Genomic DNA, 26,340 nt, shown 5'->3' with positions numbered 1-26,340 from the left:
TTTGCCAGCCACCTGTACGTCTTCTCTTCATGCAATTTTCTACTCAACTGATCATGTGATAGCTCAGTGTTTAAGACTCTAGCTTACTGATCGTGAAGTCAGAGGGTTCAAACCCCGGTATCATCAAGCCGCCACTCTTTGAGGCCCTTGAGAAAGGCCCTTAACCCTTTGTGCTCCAGGGGTGCTGTATCATGTTTGACCCCAGCTTCCTAACAACGTGAAGAAGGAACTTTTTTTTGCCACGGACCCGATTAATGTCAGACAATATTTTCATGGACTGGCCTTTAAGGTCTGGCAGATAAATACAACAAAATAAAATGATACGACCGGCATAAAAACTGCTATTTTCTAAATATAATAATAAACGTGAATCCACGGTGTTGTTGTTTGTTCATTTTGCTCGTTTGGGAGTTTCAACTTAGCAGTAATGTATTATGTGTTAGCGGCCGGAGCAGCCGCTTTAATAAGGTAGCGGATGGAGGTAAGACATGTGACCGAGGCATCTTGACATGCATCAAGAGTCAAGAGTCAGATGTGGCAGAGAGAATCTGGTAATTTTCCAAAATAAAACATCGTTCAGAATCGGATAGTTAAAAAACTGAAATAACCCTGGCGGTTGATGAGAGAGTTTATGGCCATATACTGGTCCAATTTGGTTGGACACAAAGGATACAGTAACTCGAATCATCACTAGTTACATCCACGCTGAGCAGAAATGCAAGGCATATCAGAACAAACAACCTCCAGGTGATTGGGTTGGGAGAGCAAAATGCCACATTGGGTTGAATCCTTGTCAGGAACCTGAGGCCACATTGCGATGTGTAATAGACCAGCAACATGGTCCATAATGATGGAATCCTGTAGAGAGGTATGTTGGGTTAAAGTGGTTGTTCAGACTGTAAAGAGCCCCCATGTGTAGCATGCTTTCCTGCAACATGCCAGATTTGTTTGCAACCTCTCTTGGACTGCTTCTCCTAAAGCTTGTCCAAAAGGTGTTACAAATATCGTTACTTTAGTTGGAAAGGTTTTGACCAAATGCCTCCCAGCATCCGTTCTACCTGTTCTTCGCTTTCTTTTTCATGTATTCGGTACTCTATCACAATCTGACAGCGTCTGACTACATCAATTATGCAAAACGTTTTGTTCACCAAATCGATTTGGTGTCAAAAAACACACTTTCCGCAAACGTTTATATTCGATGGACCTAAAATGATTGAACTTGTGGCAAATGTTTGGACACCATACTAAGCCAGTATTTTGGTCTATATTATTGCTTGCAAACACTTTTTTTTTTTGCTAGCTAGATAACATCCTGTTTTATTTTACTTTCCCTTGCAGGATGTTTCTAGTGCTGTGGTATTCTTGAATCGTCTTGCATGCCTGGCATAGTTTGAGGTCTAACTGCAGATTTTCAGTTTGAGGGACTAGAACTAGACATCAGCTTTCATTTCATGTAGGAGTTCATTGTGCTACAGTTTGGATCATTTCCTTCGCAGCTTTAGTTTCTTGACTGTGTCACATTGTCTTGTAGATGATATTGCTGATGTTTGCTAGAATCTTTCCATCTACTGGAAAGGCCTGGCATTGTGTGTTGTATTCTTGGAACTGCTTAGATTTTTACACACAACAAGGTGTCTCTAGCGTTTACACAGAATGGAATGAAAAACCAAACAAAGCCCACAGTGAGCATCAGTGGATCCAGGTAAGGTTTCCTGCTGATAACACTTCCATTGAGATCATGCGTGTGAAATGCTGTATGGTACTACAATACGAATACAAAACCACTTCTGCATCAACTCAAACTTCTTGCACATCATTAGTATCATATAAAGGAGGGTTTGCTTCGCCTTTCTAAACAGCATAGGGTCAATTCTAGCTAAGGCTACGTCTACACTAATCCGGATCCTTATGAAGACAGTGTTTTCGTATCAAAACGCTTTGTGTCAATACTTTAGTTTTCAATCGATTCCCAAAAGTTGCTCATCCACACTAAAACGTCTTAAAACAATTACGTCCCAAGCACTTTCCAGGTCTTCGGAACAACTTAAAAAGGCTTTTTAAAAAGTGTCCAAGGCTAAATCTACACTAGTCTGGATAAATTTGAAAGCGACGCTTATGTTTACTTTCCAGCTCTGCGAAACGTTGCGCCAATTACTAAAACGATGTAGTCGTTTTCGAAAGCCTCCGTTTTCATGGTCCACCCTGCGATCACAGATTGATCCACTTTGGAGAGCGTTTTTAAAAAGCTACGCTTTTATTGACTAAAAACATGGTCTCACTGTGGACTGAAGGCAAAACGGAGAGGTAAATACGTCATTTTTTCCCTCTGTTAAACCAACCACCTGCATGTTATCCTTTACCACAGTGGTCCCCAACCTTTTTTGCGCCGGGGACCGGATTAATGTCATTTTGCTAGCTTGGGGGTTTCAATTTAGCGGTAATGTATTATGTGTTAGCGGCCGGAGAAGCCCCTTTAAGAAGGTAGCGGCTGTAGGTAAGGCATGTGACCGAGGCATCTTGACATGCATCAAGAGTGAGTCATAGGCAGATGTGGCGGAGAGAATTCGCTAATTCTACAAAATACAACATCGGGCAAAATCAGATAATAAATAAAATGGAAATAATGTAAGTTATGTATTCGTTCAGGGTCCCCTGGTGGTCTAGTGGTTAAGATGCAGCTCTCCCACCGCTGCGACCCGGGTTCGATTCCCGGTCAGGGAACCATCCCCAGCCACTCTTAGTGCCGGTCCCAAGCCCGGATAAATTGGGGAGGGTTGCGTTAGGAAGGGCATCCAGCGTAAAACATGTGCCAAATCAAACGTGCGGAGGATCCGCTGTGGCGACCCCTAACGGGAGAAGCCGAAAAGAAAGTTTTTATGTATTCTTTCTGTGAGGCCCGGTATTAATTGACCACTGCTTTACCACATCCGTTTACCTTCTCTATGGTCTTCCTCTTTTCCTCCTGCCTAGTGCCACCATCCTCAGCCTTCTCCCGATATACCCCATGTCTCTCCATTGCACATGACCTAACCATCTCAAACGTCCCAACCTGCAGGGTCCCTCTAATAAACTAATTTCTACCTATCAGGCTCTCAACTGTTCTTGGTTTTGCCAAGCTTGTCGAGATTTTCCCACTTTTTGACAGTGGAAATTGTCGTCTGGAAGCATTATAGATCTGTCTATCTTTGTACATATCTTTCTAGCTATCCAAGTAAGTAAAAAACGGACGAGTAACGGCGAGAATGAACGCGGCCGCGATATGATGGATGTCGCCGACCCGGCGTTCGATATTCCGTGTGTTAGTAACATAACCCTCTTGTTGCGACTGTCATCGCAGACGTATGGGAAAATAGATTTCCTTCATTTCCCACATTACCGCTGGATTCCTCCTCGGTTCCTCCTTGCTCGCGTGTGATTTATACGGCCTTATCCGGAGCATCTCGTCATCGTGGTGAGAAATGATAGCGCATTGTCTGCTGTAATTTAAATGTTTGGGGTTTGACAGAGATAAAGTGTCCTAGAAGCGGACTAAAGCTCCTTCCACTATTGATCTTGGACCGTAGCCGGCTCAAAGGCTTTGTGTAGGGGAGTTTAGCATAGCGGTTCGGTGTGCGTGTGCTTACAAACTCACGAACCAATTTGCAACCCTATTTCAGATATTCTTCTCTTTTAGAATGCTATTTCTGCCCTTGTTTTTGAATCTCTCTCGCTCAAGCTCTCTTAACAACTTCCCTTTTCTCGGCTCTAATGAGGACTGCACGCTCTTATCTTACTGTAAACATGTTTTTGTTCTTTTATCCTGGCGATGAGCTTCACCACTCAGACTTCTCCATCTTCCTCGAGCTGTTCACTTTGCGAGAAAAAGAGGGAAAAATGCGGGAAGTAAATATCAAGTAATAAAGTAAGGAAAGAAGAAGGGAGGAAGAATACCAAATAGAAAGAAAGAAAGAAAGAAAGAAAGAAAGAAAGAAAGAAAGAAAGAAAGAAAGAAAGAAAGAAAGAAAGAAAGAAAGAAAGAAAACAGAAAATTAAGATGAAGGAAGGAAGGGAAGGAAGGAAGGGAAGTTGGAAGGAAAGAAAGAAAGAAAGAAAGAAAGAAAGAAAGAAAGAAAGAAAGAAAGAAAGAAAGAAAGAAAGAAAGAAAGAAAGAAAGAAAACAGAAAATTAAGGAATTAAGTAAGGAGGAAGGAAGAAAGGAAGGAAGGAAGGAAGGAAGGAAGGAAAGTTAAAAGAAAGAAAGAAAGAAAGAAAGAAAGAAAGAAAGAAAGAAAGAAAGAAAGAAAGAAAGAAAGAAAGAAAGAAAGAAAGAAAGAAAGAAAATAAACCCCAAAATAAGAGAGAAGGAAAGAAAGAAAGAAAAAAAGAACAGAATAAACAACAACAAAATAAATAAGAGTGAACGAATGAACAGAATAAACAACACCAAAGAAAGAAAGAATGCTAATAAAATAAAAAATGAATAGATGTAAAACCAAAGAAAGAAAGATAGCAAAAAAACAGAAAATTAAGGAATTAAGGAAGGAAGGAAGGAAGGAAGGAAGGAAGGAAGGAAGGAAGGAAGGAAGGAAGGAAGGACGGAAAGAAAAAAAGAAAGAAAAAAGAACACTAATGAAAGAAACAAACAAAGAAACAAAAAAGAAATAAAGTACAGAATAAACATCACAGAGGAAAGAAATAAAGGAAAGAAATGAGGAAAGTTGTTCACTCTATTGAATCTCTCCCCCTCTCCCTCTCTCCCCCTCTCCCTCTCTCCCTCTCTCTGTGCTGCTGAGTGGCAGAGTGCGGCGTGAGTGCAGCGCTGTTGAGCGAACCTCATTATCTTTGCCATCTCTCAGTCATTAATCATAGAGCAGAGCTCAGTGTGTGTCCGCCACCCACACCAATCGCACACGCTTACACACTCCACATATTAAATACCACTGCAACACTAACGCAATAAACACACAACAATGAAAACACACACACGGGGAAATGAATGGAAGGTTTCGATCGGAGCGGCAATGGATTTCCAAAGCAAAAGAACCGCCGTGTCGTACTTTTTATCCCGTTATAGTTACATTTCGGTTTGGATCCTGGTGCATGTGGACTCTTGTTTGTTGACCTAGCTAGGGCCGGATCTACTTTGAATTCCAAGATTATGGAAATTAGGGAAATAAGGGAAATACCACACATGGAAAACTGGGCCACACCTAAACCTGACCTTGAAGGGGAACATTTGTAACTATTTGCTATTTAAAACCATTTCTCTGTTTAATCTATAACAAAGTAGTGCTTTAGAACCATTCCTACTGCAGTCCACAAGGAACCCCCCCACCCCCCCAACACAAAGCGATGGAATAGTCCATCTGATCTCCTGTAATCTGCCTTCACAGAGAAAAGAGCGGGATTAGAAGTCAAAGCCTGAAGTTTTAGCGCTTGGCTTTGTGACTGAAGTTTGGGGCCTGAATTCCTAAAAAAAAATCCCACACTCTAGGAACTAAATCTTGTTTCAGAGAAAGAATAAAAAAAGGCTTCTTGAGACTTCTTCAGATAGTTGAGGGTTCTTAATCCAGATTGTAGAACGTTCTAGATTTCAATTTCAATGTTTTGTTAATAAAAATGTTTTATTCACATTGATTTATTTAATGCATTTGAACTTTTTATAATGTAATATTTAGGCATGTATGTGTAATCGTGTAACGTGTAATCAGTGGCGTGGTGTCAGGACCAGCAAAGCGATCCGAATCACTGACATGTTATTCCCAATAGGGTCAAAGGGAATTCAATTCAAATTTCAATTTACTCCAGGGCCCCTAGCAGGAGCCCAAACACATAGGCATTTTCACGTCCTTTGATTGGATGGTCAGAGAGCCATTGTCCTCTGACGTTCACTTAGTGAAAAAAGACAAAACAATAGAGAAATATACAGTGAGGAAAATAAGTATTTGAACACCCTGCTATTTTGCAAGTTCTCCCCCTTAGAAATCATGGAGGGGTCTGAAATTGTCATCGTAGGTGCATGTCCACTATGAGAGACATAATCTAAAAAAAAAAATCCAGAAATCACAATATATGATTTTTAAACTATTTATTTGTATGATACAGCTGCAAATAAGTATTTGAACACCTGTCTATCAGCTAGAATTCTGACCCTCAAAGACCTGTTAGTCTGCCTTTAAAATGTCCACCTCCACTACATTTATTATCCTAAATTAGATGCACCTGTTTGAGGTCGTTATCTGCATAAAGACACCTGTCCACCCCATACAATCAGTAAGAATCCAACTACTAACATGGCCAAGACCAAAGAGCTGTCCAAAGACACTAGAGACAAAATTGTACACCTCCACAAGGCTGGAAAGAGCTACGGGGAAATTGCCAAGCAGCTTGGTGAACAAAAAGTCCACTGTTGGAGCAATCATTAGAAAATGGAAGATGCTAAACATGACTGTCAATCTCCCTCGGACTGGGGCTCCATGCAAGATCTCACCTCGTGGGGCCTCAATGATCCTAAGGAAGGTGAGAAATCAGCCCAGAACTACACGGGAGGAGCTGGTCAATGACCTGAAAAGAGCTGGGACCACCGTTTCCAAGGTTACTGTTGGTAATACACTCAGACGTCATGGTTTGAAATCATGCATGGCATGGAAGGTTCCCCTGCTTAAACCAGCACATGTCCAGGCATGTCTTAAGTTTGCCAATGACCATTGGATGATCCAGAGGAGTCATGGGAGAAAGTCATGTGGTCAGATGAGACCAAAATAGAACTTTTGGGTCATAATTCCACTAAACGTGTTTGAAGGAAGAAGAGTGATGAGTACCATCCCAAGAACACCATCCCTACTGTGAAGCTTGGGGGTGGTAGCATCATGCTTTGGGGGCTAACCCTTTTTCTGCACATTGGACAGGGCGACTGCACTGTATTAAGGAGAGATTTTGGGGAACAACCTCCTTCCCTCAGTTAGAGCATTGAAGATGGGTCGAGGCTGGGTCTTCCAACATGACAATGACCCGAAGCACACAGCCAGGATAACCAAGGAGTGGCTCTGTAAGAATCATATCAAGGTTCTGGCGTGGCCCAGCCAGTCTCCAGACCTAAACCCAATAGAGAATCTTTGGAGGGAGCTCAAACTCCGTGTTTCTCAGCGACAGGCCAGAAACCTGACTGATCTAGAGAAGTTCTGTGTGGAGGAGTGGGCCAAAATCTCTCCTGCAGTGTGTGCAAACCTGGTGAAAAACTACAGGAAACGTTTGACCTCTGTAATTGCAAACAAAGGCTACTGTACCAAATATTAACATTGACTTTCTCAGGTGTTCAAATACTTATTTGCAGCTGTATCATACAAATAAATAGTTAAAAAATCATACATTGTGTTTTCTGGATTTTTTTTTTTAGATTATGTCTCTCACAGTGGACATGCACCTACGATGACAATTTCAGACCCCTCCATAATTTCTAAGTGGGAGAACTTGCAAAATAGCAGAGTGTTCAAATACTTATTTTCCTCACTGTATATATATATAGTAAAAATTGAGTAAATAAGGAAGAAAGGAAGGAACAAAAAGAACACCGAAAGAAAGAAAGAAAGAAAGAAAGAAAGAAAGAAAGAAAGAAAGAAAGAAAGAAAGAAAGAAAGAAAGAAAGAAAGAAAGAAAGAACACCAAATGATGGAAGAAAGGAATAAATAAAGAAGTATACAAGGAGAATGTCGAAAGAAAGAAAGAAGGAAAGAAAGAAAGAAAGAAAGAAAGAAAGAAAGAAAGAAAGAAAGAAAGAAAGAAAGAAAGAAAGAAAGAAAGAAAGAACACCAAATGAAGGAAGAAAGAACACCAAATAAAAGAAGGAAGAGAGGAAGGAATGAAGAAGGAATGAGAGAAATAAAGAAGCAAGAATGGCAATAAAAAGAAAGAAATAAAGAATAGAATAAACACCAAAGAAAGAAAGAAAGAACAGAATGAACAGCAACAAAAATTAACCAACTGAATAAACAATGTGGAAAGAAAGAAAGAATTAATGAATGAAAGAGAGAAAGAACAGAATGAACAGCCACAAAAATTAACCAAATGAATACACAATGCTGAAAGAAAGAGAGAAAGAAAGATAGAACACCAAATGAAAGAATAGAATAAACACCAAAGAAAGAATAAATGAATGAATGAATAAAAATAATTAACAACACCAAAAAGGAGAAAAGAACGAGAGAAAGAACACTTAAAAGAGAAAAAAACTGTTTAAGGTAGTCAGAGCTCTCAAACAGCCTCTGTAGCAAACAGGTTTAAATATATTCATGTGGATTTAATGTTTTTTTTTTTTTTTATTTCACAATAACTGACAGAGGAGAAGAAATGGATTTGGACACAGGGAGATTAAAGAGGACATTTACAAGACGGACTTTTCCAGAAAAGCTGGAAATCGTGAGGAAATGTCAACAAAACAGCTGTTAAGCTTTTTCATTCACCATTTATATTTTTATTTACTGTAGAATTTGCACAAAAATACAATTTACCTTTATTTTAAATGCCCAGAAAAAAAATTCAATGCACGCAGATTTTTTGGGGGGGATAAATGGAGTAATTTTTTACGAGGTTATTATTGATGCTTCTGCTAGAGATGATGTATGCAGGAGGTGCAGTTGTGGCTACAGTGAAAGGAGACTTGTTGAATTGTGTTCATTGGGTTTCTTGGTTTAGTAATACCATTCAATCTCGCTGTATGAGATTCCTGTCTCTCTGTTCTCTATAATATCGATGCTTTCTATAGCTGTGGTGTGATAAAGATGGTATTGAGGTGGATTGACTAAAGTAGGCCATAACCTCATTGCTCCATGTGGCCATGTTTCCGCCCTCCAATTGCTGTACTATCCTACTGTGATCACCTGTTTTGTGTTTGTCTTTTTTTTTTTATATATCCTTTCGCGTCCTTTTCTGTTATAGTATCAGAGTCTCATCCCAGATATTCCAGAGCCTTTATCTTCTCGATTTCCTCACTTTGGACCCCCACGTATTAAATTCTTGACTTATGAATATGGATTACGCGTATGATTACTCCGTCTGACTCCAGCTGCGAAAGTCTGGATGTAATTCCTGGATTTGCTCAGCATCCTGCTTGAGTTATCATAATTTATGTTATAGGGATCAGAGCATAAATATGAACGTGGATTTACAGCCCAAACTGTCATAAATACATTCATTCATTAATATATTCAACATCTTTTGACCAATCACAATCGAAGATTTGACAGCGCGTTATATAACGATATTCTATTATGTAATAAATTTCATAGCTTTTTTCTTTTTTGTGGACTGTGTAATGTTATACTCCCATACACACTTTATCTCAACATTTCTCTCTCTCTCTCTCTCTCTCTCTCTCTCTCTCTCTCTCTCTCTCTCTCTCTCGCTCTCTTTCCCTCTTTTACACATTCTCGGCTTATCCCTGCCTCATTAACTACCCGCTAATTTCGAGCGTATTTCCTGAGTTAAACTTCTTCTCACTTTTTTTTTTTTTCTTCTTCCCTTCCTCTTCTCACTTCCTGTCAGCGTTGTGCCCAAACACATGCATAATGCATGCATCTCTCATTAGGGTGATTGTGGCAAGAAAAAAAAAAACAAAAAAACATCGCCAGCCTTGCACTAGGGTCTTTCTCCTATTGCGTAAATTGCGTTTTCTAGAGCTTTTTTTTCTCGTTTATTTATCAAAGGCCTCTCACACAATCAGCCATCATGGCAGGCTGTGGGGAAACAGATGTTTACTGATTAAACGTGCCAGGGTGGCTGTATTACGGCCCATTCAGCGCGGAGAAAAGCACAGGAAAAGCTGAGGGGGAGGGAATGAAAGAAAAAAGCTGACGAAAGGCAGACCAGCAATGTCGTTTGATTGTCACAATTGTTCTTCAGGGGCGAGAATCGGCCCTCTTTTTTTTTTTCTTTCAAAATTAATGTAGTACTTCTATGAGCACTTTCGTCTAGTGGGAGTCGGGGATGAAGAAATCTGAAAGGATGTCTCAGGAAAAAAAAAAAATGGGATTGGAAAAATTCGGTGTAATAAGAAAAGCTTGGGAAGCCTGAAAAATAAATTAATTCCACAATTTCACAAAGTAATAAAGACCTTTGAATGTCCAAATATATCGTAGCTATATATCAATATGGTAAATTGAGATTAGCATCCAATCAAATTCTTTAAATTTGATTAAAAAAATCCTATATACTGTAAAAAAAAAAAAAGATCGGTCCAGACTGCATTGTAGTTTAATAAAATGTTTCAATAAATGAAGGTGAAGATGCATATAATATAAAGTCTATTCTTTTTTGTTGTACCTCCCGAGAAGGTATACTGAGGTAGGTTTTAACTCAACATTACTGGCGCTAACTAAACTAGTTTTCATTGCTTCTGGCAGGTTTGATTAGCATTTATTGTAGATATTAACAAATTAGCTAGACACCAAGTTCAATTTAAGCTAATATCTAGCTAGAAATATTGTGAAAGTACAAGGAAAAATTGGCATTTTAATGGTACAAGCCAATATAACTAATAATAAGTTTTTGATATGTATAAAAAATAAATTAAGAATAAACAACGAACAAACAAAGAACTGAAGATAATGACGCCAAAGATAGACAGACAGACAGATAGAATGAAAACATAACAGAAAGAAGCAATAAAAAAATTTATAAACACCACAGAAAGAAAGAACTGAAGAAAAAACACCAACGAATGAAAGCAAGAAAGGAAAAATTTTAATTAACACAAAAGAAAGAATCAATAAAAAGTTTTGATTATATGAAAGTTAATTGAAGATTAGCCTGTTAAGATAAATTAAATAAAAAAATATTGACAATTCTGATGCGTTAAAAAAGCTAAACAACGTAGCTAGCCTGATAAATCAGACCAGACCACTGTGTTGTTCAATAAAATAGTTTGAAGTGTGAAGGTAAAAACTAAAATTAGGTCAATTTTGACTAAAATAAATGAGGTGTCTTTTTTACCCCTCTAGAATGTATTTTGAGATAAGTTTTACCTCACTATTAACTGGCTTTAACTAAACTAGCCTGTTTTTTTCGCTACTGGCAGGTTTGCTTAGCATTGATTCTAGTTGCTAACATTAAATAGCTAGACATATAGCTTTATTCAAGCTAATATCTAGCTAGAAATATAGTAAAAACACAGTGTAATTCTCCATTATATCCTGCGCAGTTCCCATTCGGCATAATACTTTTGTTTTCTTTGCTAATGCCAGGTTCAATTTGCATACATTTTAATAATTAATAGAAATTAGCTAGGCAGGGAATCCATTTTGAGGTAATAATATATATAGCTAGGAAATATTTAAAAATTGCTGGAAAAATTCATCATAACCGTACAAGGATATACAACATGATATATGTTTTGATGTGCGAACTGACTGCAGTGTTGTTCAATATGTTTTATTTTGCAAATGTTAAGCAAAGACTTGTGTAAAATGAGATGTATTTTTTTTCTCTTGGATGTTTAAACTCGAAAACAAGAAGCATGTTCACTTGGGTTTTGTTAATTTTTATAAACTAGCCTGTTTTTATAGCTACTGGAAGGTTAGATTAGCATCGATTGTAGTTGCTAACAGTAATTAGCTAGACAGGGAGGTCAATTCAAGCTAACCTAGTTAGAAATATTGTAAACGTGAAGGATAATTCTGCACTATAACCCTATGTCATGTAATACTTTTTGCTACACCAAATTAAAAAGAGTATATGTATAAGAAAGAAAGAAAGAAAGAAAGAATGAACAACTCCAAAAAAAGACAAATAAATAAAAGCTGAAAAACAACACCAATGAAAGAATCAATAAAAAGTTTTGATTATGTGATAACTAAATAAAGATTTTAACCATTTTAACCCTGTTTTCTCTGCTAATACCAGGTTAGCATCCTTTTTTTTTTACTTTAACCATACATAACATCAATTTGAAAAAATGTTTTGAGGAAAAATTTCCTTACAGTACATGACCTGCTTATATTTCACTAAATTAATGTATTTTCTTTGCTAATTCGTGGTTAGATTAGCATAGTTCTAGTAGCTGTTAGTACCCATAGCTAATTTGTGTGCTAGTATATAGTAATATTCTATATTATATCAGTTGTTTGCATGACGTTTACTTCTGATTCATTCGTTATAAAACTACATAGTACGTTAGCATACATGAAGCAAACGGTGCCAGAGCAGCTAGCATAGATGCTATAAAACTTAATGTATTGCATTAAATACAGCAAAAAAATAAAAAGTCATACTTGGCAATCAGTCATTTATTTTTCTATTTTACAATTTACAAACTAGATAAAAAAAAAGACCATAAATAAATGAAATGTACCTAAATTCATTTTAAAAAAACAACAACAATGGCATTATATAGAGAGGACGTTGTTAATCTACACAACTAGATTAACTGGGCGAAAATAATAATATTAAAAAAAAAGAAAGAAAAAATTAAACAACAAATCACGATTTGTTAGTTTGATTCCCCCAAAATTCAACTACATTGAAGAAACTTGGCACAATACATTCTCGAACTCTCCAACTCCTCTACATTGCTTGCATATTTTCCAATCAGGTGGTCAAAATGTGGAAATAAAAATGGAAAAAATTCATTACATTTGGGAAAGATTTGCAAACAAACAAAAGATCGCTGGCTTTTTTTTTTTCATGGAAAACACGGTCCTTGAGGTCGAGTTTTTTTCCTCCTTACAGAGTTCCTGCAAGTGCAGAATCCCTCGAGTCGGCATTTAGCTTAGCATCGTTCCCAATCTTAAAGTTCTGGTCTCCAGAGAATTCCAGAGAATTCCAGTGACTTTCTTCTGGGTAAGAGACTTGAAAACTTGGTGGGTTTTGTCGGTTTAAATGTGTAAACAAACAAACAAAAAAATGCAGTTTGTCAAGTTTTCCCTTCTTTTTTTTTTTACCCTCACAGGTAGTTCACAGAGTCTCCGATATAACAATACTTTTTATGTGATCAGACTGCGGTGTGGAAAAAAAACAAAAAGAAGTGAAGGAAGGAAAAAAGAAAGAAAGAATAAAACAGAAAAAAAAAACAACACCAAATGAAGAAACAAGGAAATGAAAAACTGTAAAAAAAAAAAAAAAGAAAGAAATGTACAAAAAGAATTAAATAAACCAAAGAAAAAATGAAATAAAGAAAGAACGCAAGAAAGGAAGAACAGAATAAACAACACCAAAAAAAGTTTTTCAGACAAACAAACAAAAGATCGTTGGCTTTTTAATGAAAAACACGACATCGAGTTTTCCCTTTTTTTTTTTCCCTTACAGGTTCACGAATATGTTCAACAACAGAAGATGAAGCAAAAGAAGAATCTTGTGGGAAAAGAGACTGAAAAAATTGTTGGTTCTGTCAGTTTAATTGTGTAAATAAACAAACAAACTAACTAACAAAAAAAAAAAAAAAAAACGGCTTGCAAATGGTTCGTTTTTCTTTTCGGGCAACTTAGCGTACTCTTTATTTTAGTCTTGAAGTGTGTGTTTCTCAGAGCAAGTGGTATCCTTGAGAAGGGATGAAACACAAAAAAGACAAAAACAAAGAAACAAACAAAGAACAACAACAAAAAAAAAACACTCTGACACACTTGTAGTTGAAGTAGAGTGCATCCAGCTAAGCAGCTAGCATGTGTTCTGGTGCTGGTATACATTCAGTCGCTAGGACACATTGCAGACAAAACAAGTCTCTCTCTCTCTCTCTCTCTCTCTCTCTCTCTCTCTCTCTCTCTCTCTCTCTCTCTCTCTCTCTCTCTCTATGTGCAAATGATCCTCTCCTCAACTTGTCCTTATTCGTATCTGGAAGATTTTCTGCCTCGACAGGATTCTGGCCGAGGTCGAGGGGTTGTGAATAAATTCATGCTCCTGCAGTAGGTCCCGAACGGAAACGCCGAGGTGATCCTACAGAGATGGGAGGAAAAGGGGAAAAAAGTCAAGCGAAATTAAGTAATACTCACAACACAATGGCTAGCTTTAGCGCTTGCTAGTAATCCTCAGAGAGCACCTAGCTGAAATACAGTAGCTGCCGTTTTGTTTTGTTTTTTCTTCGTTGCTCAAGAGAAAGATGATTTTGTTTTTCCGTTTTTTTTTCAATTCTATTGAATAATACAAACCTCTTTTTTTTTTTTATAATCCCACCATTGAGAATTGTATAAATAATGAACGCATAAAACAAGTAAATAAAAACCAAAAAAGGTGAGAAAGAATAAAACAAACAGTAAGAAAGAAAGAAAGAAAGAAAGGAAGAAAGAAAGAAAGAAAGAACACCACAGACAGAAAAATAAAAAAGCAAAAAAAGAAAGAGAAGACAGACAGACAAAATTTCTAAATAAAACCGGAAAAAACACCAAACAATCAAAAGTTTTAAACAATCCACAGATAGGAAGAAAAAAAGGCAAGAAAGTAAGAATGAATCGAACGAAAGAAAGAAAGAAAGAAAGAAAGAAAGAAAGAAAGAAAGAAAGAAAGAAAGAAAGAAAGAAAGAAAGAACACCACAAACAAAAAAATAGAAATAATAAATAATAATAAATAATAAAAAAGAAAGATAGATCAAATTTCTTTTTCCATTTTTTCTTTTTTTCCATTTATTCTTTTTTTTATTCCCAACCCTATTGAATAACACATTTCATCATTAAAAAAAAGAATAAAAAAAAAAAAGGATAAAAATAAATCCCACCATTGAGAACTGTATAAATAACTTTGGAGGAAATAGAGCAGATCTTCTATACAACACAATGGTGCTTACCTTAGTTCCTTTTAGCTTTCCAGTAAGTAGGAATTTCACAGCCTGCCAGGGTTCGAGACAGAGAGAAAGAGTGGGAATAAAAAAAAAACCTGCAGAGAGAGAAACTAAAAGAACGTGAGTGAGATCTCAGCTCGAGCGCGATGTTCTCAAATCCATCGCACGAGTTGCCAGCCAAGTGGACAGCCAAATATTCCATTTCCGAAGAGGTGGAGAAGTCTTCACGTGGAGCCAGAAATCCCAGAATTGCAAAAAAAAAAAAAAAAAAAAAAAAAAAAAAAAGAGCTTTAGGAGTTTTTTTCCTCCCATCCCAAAAGCCACAAGTTTATTCAAATCGTCAGGTCTGAACGACGAGATGGCGAAGTGGAAAAAAGAGCTACTTATTTACAATTTTACATACGTACAAAGGGGAAAAAAAAAGCATGCCCCTCAAAGCTCCGTCCTGTCGCAAAAAAAAAAAAAAACAACGACCAAGAACTGGAAGCGAAAAAAAAAAAGAAACGATGAAATTCCTCTGATCGGAAAAGGTGATCCGGGGAGAACAACGAAAAGTGCCGCCAGCTGTACGTCCTTGTTTTTTTTTTTTTTTTTTCTGAGTGTCTTCGGATTTGTTTGTTTTTTAAAGTGCGTAAAATGAGGATGATGTAAACAAAAAAACGAAATGAAAAAAAAACAAAAAAAAAAACAAGGATGGATGGAAGAAAAGGAAAAGTAGAAGTTTATTTTTCTATTCCGATCAGACGGGAACCATCCTGTCTTGTATCTGCTGCATCTGGGACAGCATTCCCTGCGCGCTGCTGAGGATCTTGTCCTGGTGTGCGGTCGTCGAGATGCCTATCCTTGTCATGTCTCTGTCGGAGAACAAAATAAAGATGAGAAGAATGTTTAGGGAGAAAAAAAAAAGGGTTTTATAGAAAATAAATCAACCCTGGCGCTTGTGTGTGTGTGTGTGTGTGTGTGTATGTTCCTTGAGAAGTTCCACAGCTGACACTAATATTTGGCACTGTATCAATTTCCATTTATTCAATTCAATGTATTTGTATAGAATGATTATACAATCCACGTTGTCACAATGCGGCTGTAAAGAAATCCGGAAGAAGATTTATATTTAGATCCCCGATGAAAAAGCCGGAGCCGACTGGGGTGGGAGCGAGGAAAAGCTCCCTTTAACGTCAAAATCTAGCTTGATTCCAAATTAGCTAGCTATGTGTACTAGGTTATGTTAGCGCCAAGTAAAACGAAATCAACTCAACAAGATAATCAAGTCAATACACCTAGTACCGCCTTTACGTAGAAAAAAGTTCCAGCGATATGTCCGAGCAATGCCTGCTTCTCTGTTTTACGCAGTTCTTTTTTTAGGCTAGCTAGTCAATTCTCAACTGGCTAGCTACGTGAAATTGTTTTTACGCAGAACTTGTGACCTAAAGTGAATTTCAATTCCACAAACGAAGCAGGTCACTGCACGAAGGTAGGCCTTTACGTAGGAAAAGTGTTTCATCGATATATCCGAGCGATGCTTGATTCTCTGTTTATACACTCATGCTAGTTAGTAAATTGCCTAGCTAAGGTCATTCGGTTTTGCCCTTCTTTCTTGCGTTAGCTAGCTGATTTTAAATTAGCTAGCTACCTTGTTTGCATTGGCGCTAAGAAGATTTTGTTTAACGTATGGTAAGCGAAAAGCAGGATCACTTCCAGTCCTGCACATATGTAGGCCTTTATGTAGGAAAAGTGTTTTATCAATATGCTTGCTGTTTACGCACTTATTTTTCATGGTAGCTAGTCGATTTTAAATCGGCTAGCTGTGTAAATTAGGTATTACGCACGAGGCCCCGCAGTGGCAGACAAAATTAAATTGCTAGATATAAAAAACTTTTACCTAGAAGTTTGCAGTTTTTAGACACTATGACAAAGTAATGACTCCCCTCGTTTTCATTTCTCGGTTTATGTAACACCCATGAAATCACCATGGTGTGGCAACGCATTTCTTTCCAATGTTAGCTAGGCAATTTCAAATCAGCTGGCTCTGTTAATTAGGTTGTACTTGATTTGGGGGGGGGGAAGTAAATAAGATGTTTGGTTGTTTTTCCATTCAATCAGAATCCCTTTTTGTTAGCGACCCTCATAGCGGCTGGTAGTCAAGAACAACTTATTTGTTCTCTACGAGGATTATTTGTTGAACTTGCCTGATGTTTGCTGAAGAGTGCTGTGAGAAACTGAATGCTGAAGATATTTTCCGCAGGGTATTGGAGTATTTGAGTAGGAATACTCCAATTTTCGAGCATTTCTCCAGCATTTCGAGGCGAGAGCGTGGACTCATTAATCATACTATCGCACCAACTGCCACTTACGAGCGACATATCAACTAGCCTGGATGTGGGCCTCGGTGCCAAAATCTCCGTGACTTACTCTTGCGTCATGTGCACTACCGCCTCTGGGGTGGTATAGCCGGCGGCGGTGAAGTTGTCACGGTAACGCTCCATGTTGATGGCCGTTAACCAGTCAGACACGGTGCCCAGGGGAGAGGAGAATTCTGGACTGTTCGGTTCTAAAAGGGTGGTGTTAGGTCTGCAAAAAAAAGATAAAGAGAGAGAAAGACTTGTGTTATTTAGCTGCTTGAGAACTTGCCAATTTACGGCTAAGCGTTAAGAGTTACAGGTTCACTGAGGGACATAAAGGTTTATACCTGCACTCAACAGTCCTTAATCACTACGACAAAGCTGTTATTATAAGCAAAGTCGTAGCCAAATCTTGTGCATTATATTTATTATAATGTACAGTAACATAAATAGAAAATAACCAAAAAATTAGAAAATAATAAAAATTTGTTATGTTTTCTTCAAAGAACCATAGCAAAACCTTGTACTAATAGGAAGTATACCTTGCTATTTCCCCTCCAGTCCTCTTTAGCGTATTGGGATTGCGGATTAATTTGTCCAACATGTTTACGATCTGACTAAATTTGGGTCTCTCAGCTCGCTCTTTTTGCCAGCAGTCCAGCATCAGCTGGTGTAAAGAAATGGGACAATCCATTGGCGGGGGAAGCCTGTATCCTTCTTCAATGGCTTTTATGACCTGAAAACGAAAGAAGAAATCGGGGAGGTTGAGAAAACTAAAAAAGCTGAGAACACCAAGAAAATGAAAGGTCACAAACTGGCGTCCTTTCGCAATCTCTGAATCAGCATGCCCTCGAAAAAAGGTCTCGCCACTCACATCCTGGTTGCTCATGTCCCAATATGGCCTCTCGCCGTACGACATGACCTCCCACATGACAATCCCGTAGCTCCACACGTCGCTCGCCGAAGTGAACTTTCTGTACGCGATGGCCTCGGGGGCTGTCCAGCGAATGGGGATTTTTCCACCCTGCGATTGATAGGTTCCCATTATTTCCTTTCAAGAGACACAACACACCAAGCGACGAAGTTAATCACACATGCCCACTCACACACACACACACACACACACACTATGGGTTAGTAGCATAGGAATCGACAGCTTAGCGAGCGCAAAGTTGCTAAACATCTCCATTAGCTTCACAGAACGTACTCGTGTCGTATACGCGGCGTCCGGATCTTCCTCCAGGACCCGAGACATGCCAAAATCGGACACTTTACACACAAGGTTGCTGTTGACTAAAATGTTCCTGGCAGCAAGGTCGCGGTGGACGTAGCTCATGTCTGAGAGATACTTCATTCCCGAAGCAATTCCTCGCAGGATTCCGACTAGCTGGATGACCGTGAAGCGGCCATCATTTTTCTGTGAAGAGGGTCGGGGGAAATTGTATAACGTCAAAATTTTAAGCATTTTTTTCGAAAATAATAATAGTTTTTAGAAATAATGTTAGAAATATCAGTGTCATATCTTGGACTCACCCTGAGGAAGGCATCGAGGGAGCCGTTTTCCATGTACTCTGTGATGATCATTACAGGTTTGCCTACGAAATGAAAAAGGTACGTTCGTTTAATAGACTGGCCAGTTTCGCCTCCTTTGGCAAAACGCGAACGGATGAAGCTTTGACTGGTGGCGATGCTACATAACGATGCAGCATTACTTCTTCAAAATGCTAATGGTACATCATGTTAAGAAAATTCATTGATTTAGCAAATTGTCTCCACTAGCCTACATTAGCAAAATGCTAATGTGTGAAGCTTTGATTGTGACCATTAATATAGGTATATGTGTTAATTATAGCAAAAGATGCAACATACTGTGACTTTTCTTTAAAACAAAAAAAAAGGTGAATAAAATCGAATGCGATTCGGTTAGCAGTTTGTCTCCGCTAGCCTTAAGCGCCACGCTAAGCCAGCGGAGCCGGCGTTTGAAACCAGAACAAACTACATTTTGATGTTAATACAAAGCTGCTGCAGCTGTAATACATCTTTCTCCCCACGCTCCTGACCCCTCTTCCTTTTCTCTTTCTTCGGCTGCCGCTTTCTTTTGCTAGTGCTACCTCGTAACTAGCAATCAGCGAACCCATCTGCTCAACAAACACTATGTTGTCTCAGCCAAAGGCTCCACAGAGGCTGCCTCGTGAATGGTAATCATCTCTGCCACGCATAGACAAAAACCGCAGAAGAGAGAAACTAATCAAAAACCTTGAGCAACAGAGAAGGGGGAAAAAAAACACCCTGTGCACAATAAGCAGTTTTTCATTGTTTCATTAGCCGTCTTGTTGCGTAACGATCTCAGGCGCTACTGGAAATAGAGAGAAAATGCCGGTTTCGAAAGAACAAAAGTGCTCGTGTGTCGCTCAGAAAGTTTGTTGTGGCTTTGTCTGGTGCGCTTTGAGCGACACTTCCCAATCAAGAGCCTTCGTTTCTCACACTTACTCGGTATTGGTGTTATTTTCCCCTGCTTTTCTCACTGCGTGTTTGTTTATTGAATGCATCTATCGCTGAGGCCTGATTAGACCTCCATTGCCGAATTACACCAATCCCTCCCTCCCTCTCTCCCACTACCGCCTTTTCCCCAAGATGTAGAACAGCGGCGATGATGGCTTCACAATGGATGACAATCACACACACACACATGGGCTCTCCACCTATGAGAAATCATTATGGTGTAAAAGCTGTGGCTTCATTATGCAAATGCAATCTCGCACTGCCGCGTTTAGCGCCAACGTGTTGCCATCTCTGAATGCCTCCTTTAGGGATGGCTGGCATCTCCTGCTTTCCCCCTCTCTCTCTCGCATGCACTCTGTATGTCTAAAGCTAGGGGGGCATTCGGGTACTTATTTATTCAGGACACTCACAGTATCATAAGTGATTTAACACATTTAATTGGCCCTGTTGGAGAGGAAAGGACCACCATTATTCGGCGGCAGTAACAATCAGCTTGAGCCCTCTTTAGTTGGGCCACGGTTTTTACAAGGCCTTGTACCGCCATTAATAAAACCAACAGCTCTCACAAGGTCGACTAGCCCTGGAGTTAAAAGGGACGCTATTGAGGCAAAAGGCTAGCTACGCTCTTGGCAGTGTCTCCTATCATGCTATAAATACTTAAAGGAGTTACCATGTTGAAGCCAACAAGACAAACCTAACCCTTGTTAAGATACATGACACTTTAAGAGGAACAAATGCAGACCTGTTTATTCAATCCCAATTATTCAATCAGCCAATCATCAAGCAGCAGTGCAAGCCATAAAATCAAGCAGATACAAGCCAAGAACTATATTCTTCCAAGTTCCTTCATATTCAGCACATTCTAAACTAGATCTACCATGGCCTCTTTGGTGCTTCAAACCAGCCTGGCCATTTTCCTCTGACCTCAGAGTTTTCTTGGTTGCTAATTGCATATAGGAGCCAACATTATATCTGTCAAGAACTGTCAAATCACATGCACCAGATTGGTCCATGAAATCTTGTTACTGGGTTTGCCAAGAATTGGAAAATCTGAAAATCAGGGTGGCCTTCCTCAAAGTTCAATGCATCCTGAGATGCTTTTCTGCTCAGCAAGGTGGTATATGAGCATCGGAAATGTTACGCTTTGTCACTAAGATTTGGTCACTAGTGATTGTGACTTCGGTAGTGTGAACGTCACCGTTTTTTATGAATAAAACAGCAGAAATATCTCAATACCCATGATTTGAACACCTTTATATCATTTCTTACGAATCCGAGCAGCTCAGTATGAGTTATGGCAGAAAACAGACGTCAAAATACGCTACTTAATTCGCTTATACAGGCAGATACTTTCAATCAACACAGTAATGCTAAAAGTTGCGATCTGATACGATCTGATACCTGCCCGACTGCCAAGATTCCGGGGCTGGCAAAAAAGCAGCCACTGGAAAGACCAGCTTGATTTTCATCAAGGTGGAAAAAAACCAGGAGTATGTAATGCTGTATGCCTTCTTTTTTTTTTTTATTTAAGCCAGGCGCCAAATGGTGATTATGATGCACTGGGTGATTTGGAATGTGGCGCAGAAGAACAGCACTCAAGGGGGCTGTTGGCAAGCACCAAGCCAAAACCTAAAGTCTGAACTGAGCAAAACCGGAGTTCCAGTACCGAGACGTGAGAGACTTGAAATTCCTCCAAGAAGGTCTGGAGCGATTTTTTTACGACACTTCGTCCAACTGTACTCACATTTAGTGACGACGCCCTCGAGGCGGATGATGTTCGGGTGATCGAACTGGCCCATGATGCTGGCCTCGCTCAGGAAATCACGCCTTTGCTTTTCCGTGTAGCCGGCTTTGAGCGTTTTGATGGCCACACAGATCTCCCGTTTTCCAGGCATCTTCAAGCGGCCGCTACACACCTCACCGAATTCGCCTGGAACAGGAGTTATATAACCGGTTCACAATACGCTGTTTTTTCAAAAGGCTGTTGTGTATTTAGAGAACGCCTTTTTTGTTTCTTTCGGGGTTTTGAGCTGCGAATAAAGCACGCTCCGAATGGGACACAGCCGGAGGGCTTCTTACCGATGCCGATGACCTTTTCGATCTTAATGCAAGAGGCGTCGATTTCTTTGGCGAATTCGCGCACGGCCTGGTTGGGGTCCTCATACGTGAAAGGGTCCACATAGATCCGCACCCCTGTGGATGGATGTATGAGAGAGAGAGAGAGAGAGAGAGAGAGAGAGAGAGAGAGAGAGAGAGAGAGAGAGTGAGTGTTGGAAATGAATGCGATAAATAAGAGTAGTGCAGGCAAAAAGAAAACAAACAGGAGGCACGCTTTCAAATTTAATGCTACTTTATTTTTTTATTGTTTTCTCTTTTGCCAGCGCCCCCTTCCACACTCGCCTCCTTTTTTGTTTGTGTTTTATGTGTCTTTGCATATAGATATGTTTAGCTAGTGTTCGCCTCATTACCTGGGTGTAGGTGCTTCTCTTCATCGGAATCCTGCTTGGCTTTGCTGTATTTACTCCTCCTAGAGAGAAGGAAAAAAAAACATGCACATCTAAGCATTAATTTTTCTGGATAGAAATCATCAGGACATCTTTGAAGATCAGAAACAAAAGAGGACTGAGAAAGATAGTGAGAGATGCAGGAAGTGGTCAACCCTATCCAAACACACACTCCCTCCTCTTGACACACACAGTGTCTTTCCCTTAAAACCGTGGGGTCACCTGGTCTAAACAGCGTGAGTTTATAATAGACACACACATATACACACCCCGCTGTGAGCGGGGGTCACCTGGGCGAGTCGAATCAACCTTTTCAGGAATGCGACTGTGTTGTTGTTGTTTCTTTGTGCCGGCCCGGCGTTGACAAAAGGCCCCCTGAGGTGGGCGGGAGAGGCGGAGAGAAAGGAAAAAGGTGTGTGTGTGTGTGTGTGAAAAAAAGGTAGTGAGTAAAGATGGGGAGGACAGGAAGATTCACAGGTAGAACAGGAAAAGGAGGAGACCAGGTTTTACCTCCAGAATGCCTTGGTGTGTGTGTGTGTGTGTGTGTGTGTGTTAGTGTGTGTTCAAGAAATGCAAATTTCTATAATCCATTATTTGCGCCTTGTCCAACAAAGGACCTCACCATAGGACAAGGTGTTACAGGAAAATTACCAACCAATCTGAGGGTGCCAACAGTATCGCCCAACCCTATCGTTCATTCTAAGAGCACATTATGTACGTTATTCTGTATTTATTATTATGTCTGGATAAGATTATTTCATATACTAATAAAGTTGAAATCAGGTGCTGGTTGCCAAGCAACAGCCGAAGATCTGTATTCCTTTTTGTACACCTTTTTTGGACCCTGACATGTCTCCTGAAAAGAGAAGGTGTAACAGTAAAGGTGTTATATATATATATTTTTTTTTAAAGGGATAATGTTTGTTAGGAAGTGTCTAATGGGAGCTTTGGGGCGTAAACAAAGAGCCTATTCATTTGGGCTGTGATTGGAATTTGGGCCACAGGACACAGGTGATTATCACGGCTGATAACGTCACAGTGTCAGTCTTGGAAAGAGGGGGTGGGGTTCTCGCCTGAAAAGCTGAAGCTTTTGGCACTTTTAAAAGTTGGAAAAGGTGACGTGTAATCTAATCTAAGACACCTACATGGACAGAGATCGGTCTGACAAGCGAGAAGGAGAGGAAAAAGAATTTGTTTAGAGACGCAGCGCCCCGTGGGAGTTCTGACGGGAGGATGATCTCGGTAAGGACGGTGAAGACAGGTCCTGACAGACCGAGACAGCAGAAAGGTGAGCAGCCAAAATAAGACTGATGATGTTATTTAAAGACTGGCGTACCTGCGTCCGATGACGAAGACGGCGATGAAGATGAGCAGCAGGACCACGCTGCCGATAACGGAGACCAGGAGGACCGTAGAGTTTGCGCCATCGCCGATAATTGGAGAAGGAACTGTAGGGGGCAGGAGCAAGAATATTTGAATGGCTGATACTTCGCGATACTGTGATGCTGTTTCATAAATATTTATAAATGATTTATTTTTACTTGTCTTTGCTAGCTAAAACAAAGACCTATTAGTTTGAAAAGTGGTCTGTAATTATAAACAGTATTTTACAAAAAAAAGAAAATAAAAAATGTAGCCCAAGACTTAACACTTCTGTCTTTGTTTAATAGAAAAACAAGTATGATTGTGTTGCTGTTTATGCACCTGAGTTGGTCATGAATTCGAAAGGCATGCTGAATTCTCCGTAGCCGGCAGCCGTGCGGGCTCGGACGTGGAAAACGTACGAGGTTAGCGGGCTTAGGCCTTTAATGTCAGTGCTGCGGGATGCCGTCTTCGTGATGCGGTAGCTACGCTCGTTCTGATCCTGGTGGCACAAAAAAGGCAAAATTGGTGTTCGAAACAATGGGAATTATTTGCAAAATTTTTTGAAATATAATCATCATTGAGTTGTTATAATAAGGGTCCTTTTTTGTAAATGAAAAGGGAACACCAAGAAAATGTGTTTTCATCCTTTAGCTACATGATGTATATCATAAATAATATTTTCAATGCTCTATGACTTGAAGTGAATCCCATGTGGGCGGTGCTTAGCACTTTCTTTAAAGTTGTAGTGTCATGAAGAAACGTAAAACTCCCCCCAAACATTCTGCTTCTGGAAATGTTTTCGATTGAAGTACTGTAGCAAAATGGTCTACCTGTCGAGTCTTGCCTAAACGATCTCAAACAAAACAAAGCTCACATGACGAGGAGCTTTGTTTGCTACGGCACACAAAATACATCAACCGCGATTCTATGCAGGTCTGATATGAAAAAAATGGTGGAAGCTTCCTGTAGGAGAACCACAAACCACATTTTGTGGAAGAAAGAAAAAAGCAAAGTGCTTGTCTATTGTCTGCGTTCCCTCCTATGGGTGTAACCGGAATTAGCTTGAGTAGAAATCCCCAGAGCTTTCCTTTACATTCAGAGCGCTTTGGTATTTCCAAATCTGCACCAAAGCAAGCAAAGCCAGGGAGATTTCTTTTCTTTAATGCCCCAAATGCTTGGTTTGTATCTCTTGGAGCGTAATGTAAGCCTTGGAGTTTGGGTGTATGTGATAGTTTTACTCGTGTAATCTCTCGATCAGTCTCTCGTTCCCTGCTGTCTACTTTTTTTTACATCCCAGCTACCTTTGTGTAGACCTTGCCCCCCATCAACCCTTGCTATGTACATACAGGTACTGCCGCTGCTGACCCTAGTCTGTGGTTCCCTTGCCACCCTACTCACCTTCTCGTAGTACTTGACCTCATACTCCAGGATGACCCCGTTGGGCCTCTCGGGCTGCTGCCATGCCAGCGACACACCGTGCCGGGTGATGTCCTTGGCCTGGATGGATGTAACCGGAGAGGGCGCTGGAGATGATGAAAAGAATAATAAAGCTTAAAATAACATGGAGAGAACGTCTTCTAGAAGCTCTAACCAAAGAATTTGAATTTGAGTGTGACTGTTTGAATGTTGGCTCCATTCCCAACCAGTTGATGCTTGGTTTGGAAGGACCTAGGAAGCTAGAGATACTATGCAAATGGTGCCAATGCCCTATCGCTATTAGGACTCTCTAGATAGGGTATGGGTAGTATGCGTCGCATCGTTGCTGATTTTCTACTTTGCGTGGCAAACAAACCCTGCTGTTTAACTTTGTTTAATAGACAAACATATTAGCCCCATTAAGCTCTAAACCGTTACAGCAAACGAGCTATGTTGACGTTATCATGCCGAGACAGGGAAGGAAAAACCTTTTTGGAGTGTCACATAACGCCAGCACCTGATTGATGTGGGGTTTCGTGTTTCCTCTTATGAAGGCCGGTCTCGCCAAAGCGCCCGTTATAACAGCACGGAGGCTCAGTTTTCCCGGCGATAAAGCTGGCGACTTGCAATTTTTTTTTCTTTTTCTTTATTTCCTTTTTGTAGCCAGACTTTATTATTGGAAGCAAGTCTGTTGTAATCTATATAGGTTTAAATCCACATTCCAGAGACCATGCAAGATCAAGCCGAGGCTCTTTTTTGTCTGAATGGCTGCACAGAAAGGAATAAAAGCTGATTTGGAAGCGGGGCTCATAAAAAAAATTCCAGTTGTGTTTGTGTATGTGTGTGTTGTAAACGCTAAACCGAGACAGGCAAATTGGTAATGCGCATACTGGACAGGTGTGTCTGTGGTTAATGGGACGCAAACATACACCACGGCTTCTCTGGGCTGTAATTAAACACCTCGTAAAAATTTGCCACTCGGCACTAGCAAACCAGGCATCCCAGGCACATGCTTGGAAATGGCGGAATGCTAATGCTAACACACACACATACTAACATGCACCCTAAGTTTATTGTCAGAATAATTGCTTTTGACGCTCATGAGAAAATTTGTTCACACAGACCAACAACCCCCCCCCCCCCCCCAACAAAAAAAAACTAAACGAAGATTGGTTTTCCATATTTGGGCAGCCATGTTTTTTTCGGTACGCATGCTACGCATCAACCTCGCACCTAATCATGAGGACATGCCTCTGGTATTCAGTGAGGTCATGCAGTGAGGTATCCACACAGATCTCAATCTCGTTTTTATTATATGACTTGTCAGGACGTTTTTCAGCGCTCTCATTATTCTAAATGCTAAACACGCACAAACAACTTCTGGCTATCAATTCAAGCTAGCTAATAAACGGGTTACAGGAAGTGAACTCCGTACAGAATAGCTACATTAATCGTAAATTGTTGTATGAAGCATCT

The 26,340-nt window shown here is 39.8% G+C and overlaps 1 protein-coding gene across 3 annotated transcripts in view; it reads right to left on the bottom strand.

The window, feature by feature from the left end:
• Positions 1-12,242: 12,242 nt before the first annotated feature.
• The window catches only part of epha4a (eph receptor A4a), a gene marked incomplete at its 3' end in the record, with an annotated part of 33,980 nt that continues 19,882 nt past the window's right edge, over positions 12,243-26,340 (bottom strand). The window contains exons 6-18 of one of the 3 annotated variants that reach the window (XM_083541689.1): positions 24,847-24,971; positions 23,788-23,947; positions 23,420-23,531; positions 22,048-22,106; positions 21,659-21,772; positions 21,324-21,509; positions 18,611-18,672; positions 18,285-18,494; positions 17,952-18,128; positions 17,620-17,813; positions 17,148-17,306; positions 14,745-15,592; positions 12,243-13,899 (exon numbers count right to left, since the gene is read on the bottom strand). In XM_083541689.1, the coding sequence (XP_083397815.1) occupies positions 15,478-15,592; positions 17,148-17,306; positions 17,620-17,813; positions 17,952-18,128; positions 18,285-18,494; positions 18,611-18,672; positions 21,324-21,509; positions 21,659-21,772; positions 22,048-22,106; positions 23,420-23,531; positions 23,788-23,947; positions 24,847-24,971 (1,673 nt within the window). Of the gene's footprint in view, positions 13,900-14,744; positions 15,593-17,143; positions 17,307-17,619; positions 17,814-17,951; positions 18,129-18,284; positions 18,495-18,610; positions 18,673-21,323; positions 21,510-21,658; positions 21,773-22,047; positions 22,107-23,419; positions 23,532-23,787; positions 23,948-24,846; positions 24,972-26,340 lie in introns of those variants that run through there. The other 2 variants (XM_083541690.1, XM_083541691.1) reach the window with 2 other exon arrangements.

This window comes from Silurus aristotelis (assembly GCF_946808225.1).
Source record: "Silurus aristotelis genome assembly, chromosome: 5".
NCBI lineage: Eukaryota > Metazoa > Chordata > Actinopteri > Siluriformes > Siluridae > Silurus > Silurus aristotelis.
The sequence above is the reverse complement of the archived record's forward strand: the minus strand, read 5'-3'. Positions and strand labels throughout refer to the sequence as shown.